General features: G+C 35.3%; 1 protein-coding gene across 3 annotated transcripts in view; it reads right to left on the minus strand.

The window, feature by feature from the left end:
- Window positions 1-6168: 6168 nt before the first annotated feature.
- Window positions 6169-16643, minus strand: part of LOC127833344 (uncharacterized) — a 56095-nt gene continuing 45620 nt past the window's right edge. For 2 of the 3 annotated variants that reach the window (XM_052358532.1, XM_052358530.1), the window contains exons 2-5: window positions 11551-13094; window positions 10519-10549; window positions 9250-9309; window positions 6169-8964 (exon numbers count right to left, since the gene is read on the minus strand). In XM_052358532.1, the coding sequence (XP_052214492.1) occupies window positions 8606-8964; window positions 9250-9309; window positions 10519-10549; window positions 11551-12801 (1701 nt within the window). In that variant the 5' untranslated portion in view covers window positions 12802-13094 and the 3' untranslated portion in view covers window positions 6169-8605. Of the gene's footprint in view, window positions 8965-9249; window positions 9310-10518; window positions 10550-11550; window positions 13095-16037; window positions 16151-16643 lie in introns of those variants that run through there. The other variant, XM_052358531.1, reaches the window with a different exon arrangement.

Here is a 16643-nt window from a genome sequence, read left to right on the forward strand (position 1 = left end):
GATTGGTGGTGGTGGATGAATCTTGCTGATAATAGCAGCTTCTTTGAACAAATTAATGTTGCAAATTTCAAAATTTATAATATTTAAGCAACTTAACGTGATTGATGGGCGTAAGGGGCGTCCTGTGTACACTTTGGGCATCGGCAGGGATCCGTTTATTCAAACCGTAACTCTTGATTTAGGTATATACTTGCCGTCGAATTACTATGAATACATTTGCACTTTTTCTTCACTTAAGTATTCATCATGACATGTCCTACATCATTTAAATAGTATCGTTTCAGTTATTTTCACATCTGAACAAGGATGTTACACCGTTTACAGTCGTCTCGAGACTCATCAACTGAGCGGTGCCATTGAGGTCGATTACGCTGCACATGGAAAACAAACGCGTCAGAAGAATTGTTTTTTTTTGCATTTATATGTCGAAAGTCCTGTCAAATACAAGCACTCACTCCTATTTGTCTTTGGGTTATTATTTGTATGATAACAATAATGATGTTGAAAGGATGATGGTGATATGGTTGATAAAGATGAGGAGAATTTAATAGTATTTTGAGAATAGACAATAATAAATTTACTTATAACTATGAGTAATACTACTTTTCATAATATAAAACTTAAACAACAACAGCAACAAAAATCCTACACAATCTGGTAGGATTTTCTTGTGATGGCAGAGATTGTATATGGAGCAAGGTATGACAACTATGTGTGGACATGACAAACGAGTACGTCCGGGACATGAAACCAGCACAAGTTGGCCAACAACAACCCTCCTGGCGACCGTCAAACGACAAAAGCTGGCTTGGCTTGGACATGTCGCAAGGCACAACTCTCTGTGCAAAATTGTGCTCCACGTTACGCTAGAGGAACGTCGCCGTCGAGGCCGTCAAAAGAAAAACTGAATTGATAATCTGAAAGAGTGACCATCCCTCCCCGTGGGTGAGCTACTACCATTCGCCCACAACATACCTGTCAGGCAAAGAATCTGTGTTTCGTTGTCCGGTTATACATAGTGCACGACTTTTAAACTTACTTGTAAAATTAATTGAACTAAATAAATTATGGCAGAGAGTTGTTGAACATATATCGATAAATTACTTTCAGCATCTGTATCAGTATGGTTCACGTAAAGCAAGTTAATAAAGTCATCATATGTATTTAAAGCAGTAACAAACAACAACAAAAGCAAAAACACAAATGTTTTATTTATCAGTACTTGTTCTTGTAAACAACCTATCTTGCTATCAGAGTTTTGATTTATTTATGTAAGACTAGTACATTTTGAGAAAAAAATATGGTAAAAAAGGAAAGTGTGCCGCTTAATCATATGGAGCATGTTGGGATTAACTGTGTCTTCCCTATAATCGGCCGGTTGGTGTAGGGGTAAAACATAAATGGGCCATGCTCTGCGAAAAGGGAGTTCAATGCATGTGCATAAAATATCGTACAAGATTAGCCTGTGCAGTTCACACAAGCTAATCAGGGACGACACTTTCCGCTTTTATATCTTTCGTTTCAAGAAAGTCTCTTCTTATCAAACATCAAGTTTAGGCGGAAAATTTCGTCCCTGATTAGCCTGTGCGAACTGCACAGGCTAATCTGGGACGACACTTAACGCACATGCATTTAACACCCTTTTCACAGAGTACGGCTCAAATACTTGTGCAAATAAGCAAACAGCGCAGACCCTGATGAGACGCCGCATCATGCGGCGTCTCATCTGGGTCTACGCTGTTTGCCAAAAGTAACTTTCTCCAACATTTGTTCGATATGACAATACGACATTTCGACATAACACCAGTTGAATGTCACTACTATTCCCTGTACTTACAAAATAGATCGCTTGAGATAAGATATCGACAGTTTTTATTTAAGACTTTGAATGCATCTGTACGGTTGTGAAAGTTCTGATACGCATCAAGGTGGTTATCATTGACCCTGTTCATTAAGGTGGTTATCATTGACCTTGTTCATCAAGGTGGTTATCATTGACCTTGTTTATCAAGGTGGTTATCATTGACCTTGTTTATCAAGGTGGTTATCATTGACCTTGTTTATCAAGGTGGTTATCATTGACCTTGTTTATCACGGTGGTTATCATTGACCTTGTTCATCAAGGTGGTTATCATTGACCTTGTTTATCACGGTGGTTATCATTGACCTTGTTCATCAATGTGGTTATCATTGACCTTGTTCATCAAGGTGGTTATCATTGACCTTGTTTCTGGTAAATTACAGAAGTTGGTTTTAGCAAGATTAAAAAAGCTAGCAAAGCTGTATGGTGAAATAACCCGTGCGATGAGTCTGAACGCCACAAGGTTGACTATCTTCCCTTAGGAAATAGTTTAAGAAGCCCGGCTGATAACCATAGATAAACCATGCTAAGTGTATACAGGTGTATCTACCAGGATGTTAATCATATTAAACCCACGATACAGAAATAGTTATAAAAAGACTTCATCTCGACATTATTTTACTACTATAAATCTGCGCTCAATCGAAATCCGAATAACTTAGTTAAATAATGTTTGCCTGAAACAAGTGTATTGCCTTACATCTTACTGTATTGTGCTCAAGGTGTCAATGACATGATATGATTACTTTAGATCATGTGAAAGTACATCTTCTAATTCGAGCTACTTTATTTATCTAATTTGACACCGAAGGTCGGAACTATTAAATCAACTCGATGACAAATCCGTTTAATAAAACAGCTTCTTTTTTGTTGACAGTGTACTATATCTACAACTGCATGACAGTTTATACTACAGGCAGTATAGTATTACGGTAAAGCCCTTGAAACGTATCATATGCATTAACATACTATTCCCGCGCGAAATACACACGGAGTAACCTTAGTGCATATGAGTGTACCATTTTCAAAAAATCTTAAATATAATAATTCTGGCTGGCTCCGGGTTGCCGAAACGAGGTGAAGCGTGCAACAATTGCAAAAAGTAATGCGTTGGTTAGTTCATATCTGACACAGATACTTATTATTGCGTATTCAAACATCAATCACTAGAACGTTATGCATTCTGCATCTTGTGCGTCATGCACATTTCTGTAGATCTTAATTTATCTTCGCTTAAGAATCGCCAGATTCTTGAAACAATTTAATTTATAAGTTTGTTTTAATCTTCGATTAAGTAGGTTGATTTAAGTTACACATCTAAGCATGCAATTAAATGTACTTTAGCGATAAACTTTAATCAGGTTTTGTTTTGTATTAAAGGGACTTGTTGAAGTATTTGTTTTATTATTTAAATATGTTATTCATTGTGCATAGTAGACTGACTGTTAGGTTTCCCCAATGATTTAAGAATAATAACCAGAAAACATGTACTAAAACAACACAAACTTATTCGAACTTTGGTTAAAAATGATAACTCGTTATACAGTCGGATTTACCAGCATGAAAACTCAGCTTCATCGAGCAATCTATAATTTTCACCGATGCCCAAAAGCGGATTGGTTGTTTATGTATGGTGTACTTCACTCGTATGACATATTATAACCTATAAAACTCCAGTTGCACAAGCAGGAGCATACTCCGCGCAGAGAAATGCTTGGTTCCGAGAACAGTTCTATGAGCTCCATGCCTCCAGTTGCACAAGCAGGAGCATACTCCGATCAGAGAAATGACTGGTTCCGAGCACAGTTCTATGAGATCCATGCCTCCAGTTGCACAAGCAGGAGCATACGCCGCGCAGAGAAATGCCTGGTTCCGAGAACAGTTCTATCATATTCATGTCTCAAGTTGCACAAGCAGGAGCATATGCCGCGCAGAGAAATGCCTGGTTCCGAGCACAGTTCTATTATACCTATGCCGCCGTTGAACACGGCGCGATAATGACATACACTTATAGTAGTGTTAGGTTGTTTGATGAACGTTTTCATCTTTTAATGTAACAAGTTTTACTATGAACCATATTTAATATTTTAATCATGTAGAAAATAACACGGATTTGCATTAAATAAAAAAAGGTTACAACTTAAATGAGACCGCGCTCAGTGAAAACGGGACTTAATGAATGTGTGTATAGTGTCGTCCCAGATTAGTCTGTGCAGTCCGCACAGGTAAATCACGGACGACACTTTCCACTTTTATGATATATATTTTTTTGTTTCAGGAAAGTCTCTTCTTAGCAAAAATCAAGTTAAGGCGAAAAGTGTCGTCCCAGATTTGACTGCACAGGCTAAGCTGGGACGACACTTTACGCACATGCATTAAACACCCTTTTCAAAGAGCACGGCTCACGTATTCGTGAAAATTTTGGAGAATTTTACTTTTAACAGCAACTCTTGCGACACATATCATTTGTAGGCAAACAACGAAACAAATGCACTTAAATGTATTAAGTCACGGTGTTTGATAATCAAGGTCCCTGCTTGGACTCGAGCCAGATGTGGAGCCTTGACAGTGCTTCTACCCAGGAGGGAGAATACCCCCTTGACTACAAAAAATGACTCACGCAAAAGACATGACAAAGTAAATCGCAAAGCATTAAACCGTTAAGCATATTATTACTGAAAAATTATGTCAAGCGAACGGTGTTAAGTTACTCTGATATGATTCATAATCGTGTTTAAGATTAAGTTTTCACTGTGGATATGGAAGAACAGCAAAGTAATTTTTTTTTCGGTTAAAGGTAAAGGCTGTATACAATTTGAGAATATCAATATAGAAATTAAATATAACCTTTCAAGGTCTTCAATTTAAGTCCATCTTGAGTCCAAATACACACACTATTTAATACTTATTTCTTATTAATAAATGTAATTTATACGTCTTTTTAAAAGCAATGATAGCTTAGCAAATTGTAATTAAAATTTGTTACAGATGGATAAACAAACAGTTATGTTTTGCAAATAAAATAAAACGAGCAAAAATATACACATTAAAATCACGATCCAGGTAAAAAAGAAAGACTACACACCCACATAATAGAAGCTAATTAACTGCATTAAAATGTATATGCGTTAGCAATAGGTTTAAGTATTGTTTTAATATTTGCACATATTATAAAAAAATAACATAGAGTGTCTAGCATTTGTATTAATTACATGTAGAAGGTTCTGTTTTTATTGTTCCGTATAGCAAAAGTAGCAAAACTACGTAATAAACGTTAGGGAACATTAATAAGTTGATATAACGTAATACAACTACCAAAGTTGACACGAAATGTTTCATATAAGTGTGGTATTTCTTTTGATTATTTTGCTTACTTATAAAGTTATATGTATGAGTATATTTTAACCAGTTTTATGTGTGATTAGATATATATTTAAAGAATAAAGTTAATGTGTATTTGTATTTGTAATGGTAATTTTGACTCATTTCATACACATGTGTTATTTTTTTGGAAAATATATGTTCCAACGTGTAGTATTTCTTTGCATGTGTTCGTGGCAAAACAGTACAGGTTGATCAAAAATTAAGATTGGGTAGTTATTGCGGAAATTACATGATGCTGTGGTTTGTTAAGAGAGTGCCATTTGGCCCAGCATCTCTGATTTAGCTCTCTAGGTTTTTGTCAGGTTACCCCTCCTTTAGCCTTTGTCGATCCAACGACGGACTGCAAGGCAGCAGCGGTTTTCTGTCGGGGTATCATCCCTTAGCCTTTTCCTCTCCCAAGGCATCCACAAGGCAGTGGAGCTATTTGACCCATAGCTGGGAACTAGGTTTACAAAACTGCAGAGCATGTACCCGCGCCGGGGGGTTATGCAAGTCTAGTATCTAGGGGCCTAGTTTCCTCCGAGACCTTGTGGTTTAGCCTCGGGCCGCAATGTGCCCAGTTACCATCCAACACCTCGCGGAGGATCCCATTTCTGGGCCACAGCGGTCTTGATGCATGAGAGGCTATGCCTGGAAGAGGGAGACTGAATATGCTCCCCTTTTCCCAGCATACGCTGGTATCCAGGTGTGAGGCTGTAAGCGAGATACATAAAGCACACACTTAGAGCAACACAAGTTGCGCATCATTCACGCATTACGACGGATTGCGCGAACGCCAAGAAGCAGAAGATCAAAAATTAAAAACTTCGAAAGATTTACAACAAATATTTTTGTTAGTAAATACGTGTAAATAATAAACATATCTGCGAGTTACAAACGCGATCATAATACTTCGTATAGCAAGATAAAACAAAACTGTCCCGAAAATTGCAATTTTTTATACAAAAGACGAGGTCAGCGAAATATACAACCAAATTGCATTGTTTAATTATTAGGAAATCAAAAATAACATACCACAGCAAAAAATAACGCAAACAGAAAAGATTTCAACAAGATTCACGATGTTCGATGAACAAACTAGTTATTGAATGTATGTCTTAACGACACTTTTAAAACAATAATGTAAAGGAATCAAGCATGATGTTTTAGGCTCACATGATGCTAGCACGATTGCTTCAAACGCCCTAGATTCATTGAGACAGCATCGGGTCTTTTTTATTGGATATAAACAGTAATATATGTTTTATTGGATGATCACGAAAATGCCTCAACCCCGCCCAGAGTGGGGTCCAAGCTGGGACCTCGTGATTGCTAGGCGACCACAAAACCCATAATGCAATTCGTTGTTATTCAACGTTTCATTGTATATCTTATCAAAAAGGAATATGAGCAGAGATAGGCTAAAACATACTCTACTACTCTACTACAACATGTGTGTAATTATTGTACATGAATCGATAACATTGAATGACAACGAATGTTCGATGAAATATTGCAGAAATTAAAGGGGCATTTTCACAGGCATGTTTTGAAGTTTGTCATTAAATGCTTTATATTGATAAATGTAAACATTTGATCTAAAAAGCTGCAGTAAAAAATCAAGAATAAAATTTAAAAAAGGAAAAAAACAGTAACCCTCAACAGGGCTCGAACCACTGACCCCCGGAGGCTTGGAGTAAATGTCTACCACTTGAGCCACTCAGCCATCCGGGCTCATAAAAATGAAAGATGGATTTTTTTTACTTTATAATCAGCAATCCTCGTAGCTTCACAAAATATAACGACAACAACAGAACTTTCCAAATTATTCAATCGTTTACGTTGCAACGCTTTATCATTTTCAGCTTTTTAAATCGTCAAAAGATGCATATTATGGCTATTTTAGAGCATGATAAATGTTAGGTATTACTGTTTCCTCACAAATGTCATAACTAAAACGAAAATATGCGAATCTGAAACATTTCTTTTAAATTTGTCAATTTACCAAAACGTGAAAAGGCCCCTTTAATGCAGAGTATTGTTCAAATGATTGTCAAACATTTAGAAACTATTATAAGCTTTTGTATCATACCAGTCTGTATGGTGCAGGTTTGTTTAATGACTTTCATGAATCAAATGACCATTATTTTGTGCAGCCTGCACTTGTTCACGTAAATCTAAAAGGTCCACAAAGCTACAAATATCTGCATACATGATACGTAAAGCGTAGCTACACGCAGCCAATGTTTAAATGTTCAGTAAAAGCAACCATTTTGACTTAAAAAAATAATGTCTTCAACAATTGTGTTTAAAAGACATACAGAAATTTATCATATTAGTACTGATGAATATCAGATGTGTTTAAACTAGGTCCAAACAGCCCATTTACGACCCTTATTTCTTGAATCAATTTCTGACAAACAAAACACATTTAAGCATATATCATATTAATAGCAAATATCGTATACATGTATTTGACACTTCTTTACGAGATCGGAACGTTTACACACATTGCAACGGACTCATGATGAGTGTTTCAACGCTAAAGTTATTACCGTTTGCATGTACATTTGAGCAAAAAGAACAAAAACAAGATATGAATACATTGATTAGTAAAAATTATTCGTTCGTATTGAGCAACTGTGAGCAAGAAAATTATAACGGACATTTTGCGACGTTGGCCAATCGCAGTTTGCATAAGCAAAATGAAAAAATAATATGTTTTCCTCATGCATTACAACAACGTAATTAAACCATCCTTTCAACGGAAATACTGAAATATACCAAACATAAGAACAGATATGATTAATATGTATGCATGTAGATATTGGAAGAACATTTTCCATCGATATATCTTCTTCTATATGCTTTCGAAATTTACAAGTCTCATCTGCGTACTTCGTCGAGCCCTTTAAACACATCTGGCAATGTACATGTCAGAAGGGACTACTTTTTAACAAAATCCCCAAAATATTAAATCCAGCGAGAACCCTGCTTATTCAGTGTAGTATCAAGTATATATATATATTTCACGAAACAAGTTAATACATATCATAGTGCACACGGTATATAGTAAAGCTTCTATTTTATAAAAAAAAATAAACTCTATCTTGACCGCTAAGTCGAACGAAACCTATGGACCACGTTTTAAAACCTTCAGACACTAAAACTAGTTACATTTTCTCACACGTGTTCCGTATTTGCGATCCAATGTTTAACGCAAGTTCAAGGTCACGCAATGGTTTACCCGAACACATCATATGAATCATGAGTGGTGCAGCCTCTGCTCAAATGGCACAGAGCCGTGTAACGACTAAAATGGAGTATTGGACTTCATAGATGTGCAACATAGTTAGAAACGATTCCCAGAATTAAATGAGATCAGTTTCCCAGAAAGAAAACCAATATTTGTCCGTCCTCTTTCAGCAGCCCGTCCACGTTATCAAGTTCTACATAAAGGTGGCTCCCGGAAAAGAAAAAGTCAACGAAGCTGCATTCGCTGACGTATCTGTTATCATCGGGTTGATTCCTCAGCGTCTCGCTTTTCGAACGCAACGGTTTATCTTTGTTGTCATAGGCAGTAAAGCCTATCTGAAGAATCCCTTTACTATTGGGCTTAAAAGCGAGTTCCGTTGAAATAAAATAGTATCCAGTTGCTTTAAACTCGATTTTATGGTTGTCTTTCAACGCCAAGCCGCTTCGCGTGAGACCACGAGGATTCCAGGTTATTTTCCTGTTATCTGGATAGATAAAATGTATCGTATTAAGAAAAATTCTGACAACGTTTCTTTCTAATACGAGCAAGATTTCGAAATCATGCTTGAGCTTATGAAGACAAATGTTTGGTATTTACATTAAAGCAAAACACTCAAAACATCGTTTTAAGTCAGATTAGATATTTATATTTAGGAACTAAAAATCCATATACAGGTATAAAACACTCGTGTTCGGCAATGATATTTGAACAAAAATTAAACCCAGTTAAATATCTTAAAGAAGGTGTTCATAAAGGAGCACGTTTTTACCTAAGCCCATTGACTCGAGTTGAAGAATTGGACGACCGTGATATATCTCGTCATCTTCAGCTACGAAGAAAAAACGAGTGTTATGTTGTTCATACATACACAACAACATTTTTGCTGATTTATTTTACGCATGTAAGTATATTTAAGTTTAATATAAGATTAAATGTATTATTCGCCAATCAAGATTGCCAATTAACATAAGCTAAGCTTAAAATGACATTAGACGTATCTAACAGTATATGCTATATTTATAGGTGTCTATCGCAACATTTGTTTATTTTTGGTGTTTTCACTTCATATACACGTATATTTGTTAATGCAGCATCAACATACTAAAACGATATCCCGGAAAGAGAAAAAGAATGCATTTGAATATCAACAGTCGAATTCGCCAGCATGTATATCATACATGTACGATGTTAATCTAAATTTAGTTTTTGTGCAGATTCGTTCATACGACATAAAGACACAATTTTGTTTTACGGATCTTTTTAATTTCCTGCAACGATATCTATTCATACGACACACGAACACTAACTCCGATCCTAATAAAAAGACAGTTCCGCTTGGCTTAGAGGACTGGGACAGTCATGTAAAATATCGAATATAATATATATGTTTTATAAACAACTGGTAGCAAGATGAGTTGCAGATAATTGGTCAGTTACCACAGTTTAACTAACTCTTTTGACCTGTTAATTATTTTCAGCTCAATTCAACAGTAAAAAATGCCCATAATTTCACTTTAAGGAAAATTATCGTACTCATTTAGTTCAACTGAAGCATTTATTGTTTAAACGTCTAACCAAAGTTTGTTTTTGAAAAGCCTGTCTGATGAAGTTGTTACAAGAAGTAGACCATTAATTGAAAACATACGATGAAGTGTATGATACGATGTTCCATCGACAACATGTAGCATGGACAGACGATTAAAAACTGTCTCACAAAATGATTTTTGAAAAAAAAAGTCAAAACAACGCATGTACATGTATATCAAACACAACCAAATATAACTAATTTAATTCATGTTCTCTAATTTAAAATAAAGAAGTTTAAGAAAGCATGTTCTTTACCAAGCATTGCTTCTAGCCTTCGAAAGTTTTACTCCTCATATAATTTCGTTCCTTAGAATAGTCACACACTGAATTGTTGGTTTGCTATGATTTTCAGTTGAAAATATGTATTCTTAAAAATTAGACAAATTAATGGCATTATGACTTTCAAAGTAGTTGGGCTAGCAGCTTACTAATACAATACATTCGTTTATACCTTTAACATAAGTTGGCGGGGCCACTCTCATCTAAAACAGACCAAAATATGTGTCCATTACACACGACATAAATTTGATTATTTATTTTTTTGCAAACTTGTAGACAAAGCTTTCAAAGCATTGCTTAAATACAAAAATATAAAGTCACGCAATTTTGAAAACATTCGTTTGAAAGAAAAAAAAAAAAGCATCGTGCAACGATAAGAACATAATGACATTATGATAAATTTTATGTCGACTTTGACATTGTACACGAGCATATTTTAGGTGTACATACGATTAAAATATTAACAAAGTCAAGTAACACATAGACGTATTTAAAAGTAGCATAATCGTCGTCCTGTTTAAATAGAAAGTTGAGTGATCCATTTGAGTAAAGATGAGCAGAATGAATATATAAGAGTAAAATAAAATGTGTAATCCGAAACACGCTTCCGAATTTTAATGTTAACGAGACTCTAACCAAGCTACTTATAAATAGTTCTCATATCCTTTGTAGATCCTTTGTCTCGTTAAAAGCGCGCGAAAATTATTCTACACACGTATGTCAAATCATCGGCGTGAAAAGCATATGTGTATTGATTTTAAAAACAAAACGTTGTAGCTTAGAGAAAATTTACATCTTTTAATTCGGTTATAAGTTTCGTAGTTAATTTTAACAAAAAGCAACATGTGCCCCAGTGGCACTTGCTAAGAATTTCGTGGCATACAGTAGGTCATAGGCGAATTTAACACAGTAAACGAACAGATTTACCTTTACGTTTGTTCGTGACGTGCATTTGAAAACAACGTACATGCGAATTATCTGAGAAAAAACAATCCACCTTTAGTTAAATGGACTTACTATTGCCGTTTGCGGTAGTAATTTACACCCTGTTATAAGCGCTGGCAAATAACGTATTAACACATGAAATAATATTGTGTATGCTACCCATACTAATATACATAGCTGCATTGTACACACGCTTCTCTCAAATCTGTACCTACAGATGCCGAGTCATCCATATATCTGCCAATTTAACGAAACTTACCTTAATTATGAAGTCAACTAGGTTGGTATCATTCTTCAGACAACACAGGTCGTCTGTTAGTTTTTCCATTCCAAGCTTCCTGAGATCATCCAACTTGTCCAGGACGCTGCAGCTGACGCAAGTTGTGTTCATTTGGTGTGGCTGTTGTTGGACTGGCACAGCCGCTGGTACTTGTTCCGATACGGTTTGACCTTTCACCATAACACTTAAGTAGACAGGCACAGCGGACACGATCACTAAGATCAAGACAAAGTTGAGGATAACGAGGACTGCGATCTTGTTACAGATAAAGCATTTATCAGATCTGCTGGATTCAGATGAGTGCTTGCTTGAGACTGGTGATTCCATGAGTGGTTGGGAACTTTTACTTTTCACCATTTCGTTACTTGGGTCACTGTAGCTTTGGGCAAACTGATCAACACCTGGCCTTTGAGGCAACTGTCTATTTTCTAAAGTTGAAGACGGAGTGTCGCCGCTGTAGATAGTTTCCATTTCTCTAAAATTTTTACTCTTTGGGTTATACTGACTTGGATTTTTAAATACTTTATGTATGTATTTCTCACCACCCGTCTCATTCAAAGTAACGAAACAGTCCAACGGAGTTTCGGACATTTGCCTGTGGTTTGATACAGGATATTTTAGGGGGATTCCGTTTTGGATATCTGGTAACGATCGCACGCTGTGGGACTTTCGGTACGTTGGTTCTGCACCATTGTTGGGCAGAAGATCTCTAACAATGTTATGTTTCCTTTCATAGCAAGATGCACACTCGCACGGCATGCTCACACTGTGGTGCATTGGTGTATTGTAGCCGGTATAATTAATTGTATTCGCATTGTTCTCAGAGAAACGCCTCGGTCTGGACATCGGTCTTGTGTGCTGATATTTATATATTCTACCACCGTTGCAACATTGTCCTTCGCAAGGCCCGTTCATCTCTTCATTGTCTATATCCCCGTCATCAATACTAAACGACACTCTTTGAGCGGATCCTCTTTTTGTTGCAGTCATTATCTCTCGTTTACGATCGTCAAATTTAAAATTACTTGGTATTTCCGGTATTTCCGAATTATTTTTCGCGGATATGTTATTGTCAGAGTTATCACTGTGACGTCTCAGATCAAAAACGCTATTGTTATCAAGTGACGATCCGGACAGGTCTATCAGCTGTGTTTGTGTCGACAGGCCTGACGCCGCAGATACATCGCTTTCAACTCGATGTCGTTTCGTTGCGTTGAACTTGAAAGCCATTGCTTTTATTACTCCAACATATAAATTATTTAACGTCGTGCTTCTTTGAGGAACGGTTCTTGTAGTTGGTCGACACACGTTGTAATAAAGGGTTTCGGTCAACTTATAAAGATAGGGGAATTTAATCAAGAAAGTGTCATTAGCGCATATTTCAGACAAATCGGAGAGTGTATTGACAAAACTCTGACTGATTGAGGCGATTTCAAGCCGTTGTTTTAGAAACAATTTCAGAACAAGCTGTTTTATTCGATCACCACAAGTGTCTACGGCATTATATCCAACTTAACACAAACCTGAAAAATAATAAAAACTTAATAACTACTTTTCAAAATATCGATTTTGAATACTTTAATCGTTGCCTTTATGCAATTGCTAGTTTTAAGAGGATGTTGGTTGTTTTTGTTTATATTTGTTCATATCTTAGAATATTTTATTTGAACATTTTAAGCAAATATGAATCCGGATTTAGTGCACCAATCTATGTGATAGTGCTTTCAATTTGATAATTTAAAAGGACAGAAATAAACATTGCATGATCCAAACTATACAAAAGACTCTGAAGTTGGTTGACAGATTCCAATAGAGGGTTATCTGGAGAATAATGTGCACAGTTCTTCAATGCCATTTCTACTTAAGGTTCATGTAGAGGCTTCATTTTGAAAAATGTGGGACCCCAAGCATTGAACTCAAATTTGACTAAAGGAAGAGTGCCACATTGAAAATGTATACATATATGCTTTAAAGGATGTTTTTCCTTCAAACTGCTACCAATTTTGTACATCAACGTATCATACCATCCACAAAATCAATCAAAATACAAAGCGATTTTAACACTAAAATATACATTATTTTCAAAAATCTGAATCATGTTTATTCCACGTATTTCGGCGGAAAATTATATAACTAGTGAATAATATCGACATTGACGAGGGCAAGTTACGCTTAAATAGTAAAAAAGTTTACATATCTAGAAATATCAAAACTCGAACACATGTCATTTCATCACCATGGGGGCAGCCATTTGTAAATTCATAACATAGAAAGAAACATGCTAAAAACTAACTCATCGCCTAATTGACATTCCAAACGGTTGACGATGACAAATGCATTGGATTGTAATCTTTCCGTTGATGTTTGCAAACTGCACGATCAGACCTCATAAACACTCAAAAGAATAACTATGTAAGAAGCATTTCACCAATGTTTACAATTGTTGTCGAATCACCATACTTATATTATTGCGCATAAAATAGTGCGCTTACAGACTGACAGAAAGATCGATACGTAACTCCGTTAAATTCATCACGGTATACTATTCTATTGATAATATATAATAACACATCGCTTTAACAATCTAAAGGAGAAATAATTCTTTTAAACAAAGTTTTTAATAACGAAAATGAAAACAACGGAAGTTAGATGGATATTCTGTGAGATGCACTTCGGCTCCAGAAAAACCAATACAAATAAACTAAAAAAGACGTGTGGGTGACAATTTTCAGCTGAAAAATATTTGAAATAGGGTAAGTGATGATATCTCTACGTGGTCATTTCTGTTATTGAGTGCGATCTCTTGCTGATTAATGTTAATAGTTGTTTTACTAGTTGCGAACCAACTGTCAAAATATGTTTGTGTTTTCTCAGGTATGTGTATACACATACCCGGTTTTCTCACTACTGCACGTGGTTTCGACCGATTTGTTTTGCACGTTTTCCTACGGAGCACAGCGATGGCCACGCTTTCAAAATGGGTAGAAGTAATCGAAATATAAAATCAATCGGTTTGCCAATTTCTTTATAATTCTTTACAATTTTATATGTCGTCTGCAATCTATTTCAATTTTAGATGGTTTAAATTTGCAATTTGGTTGAGAGGTAAATAACAAAATTGTTAAGCCTTTGAAGAAGAATTGTGACCTTACTATCCACCATACCTGGATTTTTAAAAAGTAGTTACGTTTTAGTTATTTTTAGAACTTTGTTTAGGAAATTTATCCAAAATAGGCAGTTGAATAAAAACTCATTTGTTGTTTTATGACAATAATTTTCTGTGAAATGTTGCTAATTTGACCTTGTATATGTATATAGCTTTGTATTTATTCAACTTAAGGTAGTGCATATCCTTCCTAACTTTAGATTGAGATTTTGTAAATTAGTGTAAAAATGTATTGGTTTTAAACCAAAATATGAATAAAGCACACAAATATTGAATGTCAAAAATGTGTTTATGTTATTCTATCCGTCTTTAGCTTTAAAATGATATATAGTTTGACCATATTGTACCACATTGAATGAAGAAAAACCAAAGCGAATTTTTAATGAATTTTATCCCCCCCATGAACCTTAACCCTTTGCATGCTGGGAAATTTGTCGTCTGCTAAAATGTCGTCTGCTTAATTTCTAAAATTATCATTTTCTTCGATTTTTTTTCAAATAATATCATCAGAATAGCAAACAGTTTGGATCCTGATGAGACGCCACGTTCTGTGGCGTCTCATCTGGATCCAAACTGTTTGCAAAGGCCATCAAAATTCGGTTCCCGCACTGAAAGGGTTAACACGGACTTGAAATGATACAGTTATCTTATTTTTTAAGCTTTAACTATTGAAAAAAGATTGCGAAAATACTGCTGGTCATATACGTGTAGCAAGCGTGCGAGAAGGACATTCCTTACACTGGTGAGACATTTTTATTTTCTGAAAGCGAAGTGCAGTAACGATAATCTAAAGTATGCCTTACTCACAGCTTTGACGTGTTTTACATTTTTATTTTCTGTAAAGATGACACCTAAGATGTATGCGTTGCGGTTATTAAATAATGATTAGTAAATAACATGAGGTAAAGAAAATTATATCTCATGTTTCATTGTCACATTTGACTCGGTGTTGTTGATCCCTTCTTGAATGACATGGGTCACTTAAGATTATAAATAAGCTAAGAATCAACAGAAACGAACTTAAAATTACACATATCAAAATGAATATCGAGGCTACCAATACTGTTGCAGTATGTATCATGGTATATTGCGTAAACATGATAAAATAGGCTTTATTTTACAAAATCAGTTTCGCTTTTTGAAAAATTCGAGTGTCATGCAAATGTTATCATTTAAAACATAACGATATTCCCATAGTAACATTTAAGCAGTCATTGTATAATAAATACATGAACATTATATTATTACTTAACACTCAAAAAAAGTTGATAGCGAATATAGAATGTTTTCAGAGACTTACGTGTGATATTATCTATTCACAGTAAAATAAACATCAAATACACATCTGTGCGTACGTATTCATCCGATATGATTGGTTCATTCGTTGAGCTCGTTTAAACAGTTGGACCTACTTGGACAACTTTGATACTTAACAAAATGAACAGTAAGCTTTTAACATCCTGTTTCATTAAGAAAAATAAATGGGTGAATATCGTTTCTCGAACCTCGGTCTTTTCAATATGAGGTTGGTTCAAAGAGGATTAAATCCGTCGGATTTACCCTCTATCTTATGAAACCGGAAATGGAGTATGATTTTACATACTAAATTTCCGGACAGCCAAATGGTCCAATATTTATATAAACGATAAACAAAAATGCAAAGATGTAATAAAACGGGTGCATAATATTTAGAATAAATTCTGCAATACTTTTTTTGTTGTTGTTGATTGTATAGCATTTGACTTTCTGTTCATAGATGTTCGATATGATTAAAAAAAGTCAATGTTCTTGTACAGAACAAAAACGAATCGAAAAATGAATATTGTCTTTTAACATAGGAAATTCAGCCATAGCAAAGATGTATTAATAGAAATTTGGTTATTGCAGCCTGTGTACACAATAACTA

The sequence above is a fragment of the Dreissena polymorpha genome, chromosome 6 (assembly GCF_020536995.1).
Source record: "Dreissena polymorpha isolate Duluth1 chromosome 6, UMN_Dpol_1.0, whole genome shotgun sequence".
In the NCBI taxonomy this organism is placed as follows: domain Eukaryota; kingdom Metazoa; phylum Mollusca; class Bivalvia; order Myida; family Dreissenidae; genus Dreissena; species Dreissena polymorpha.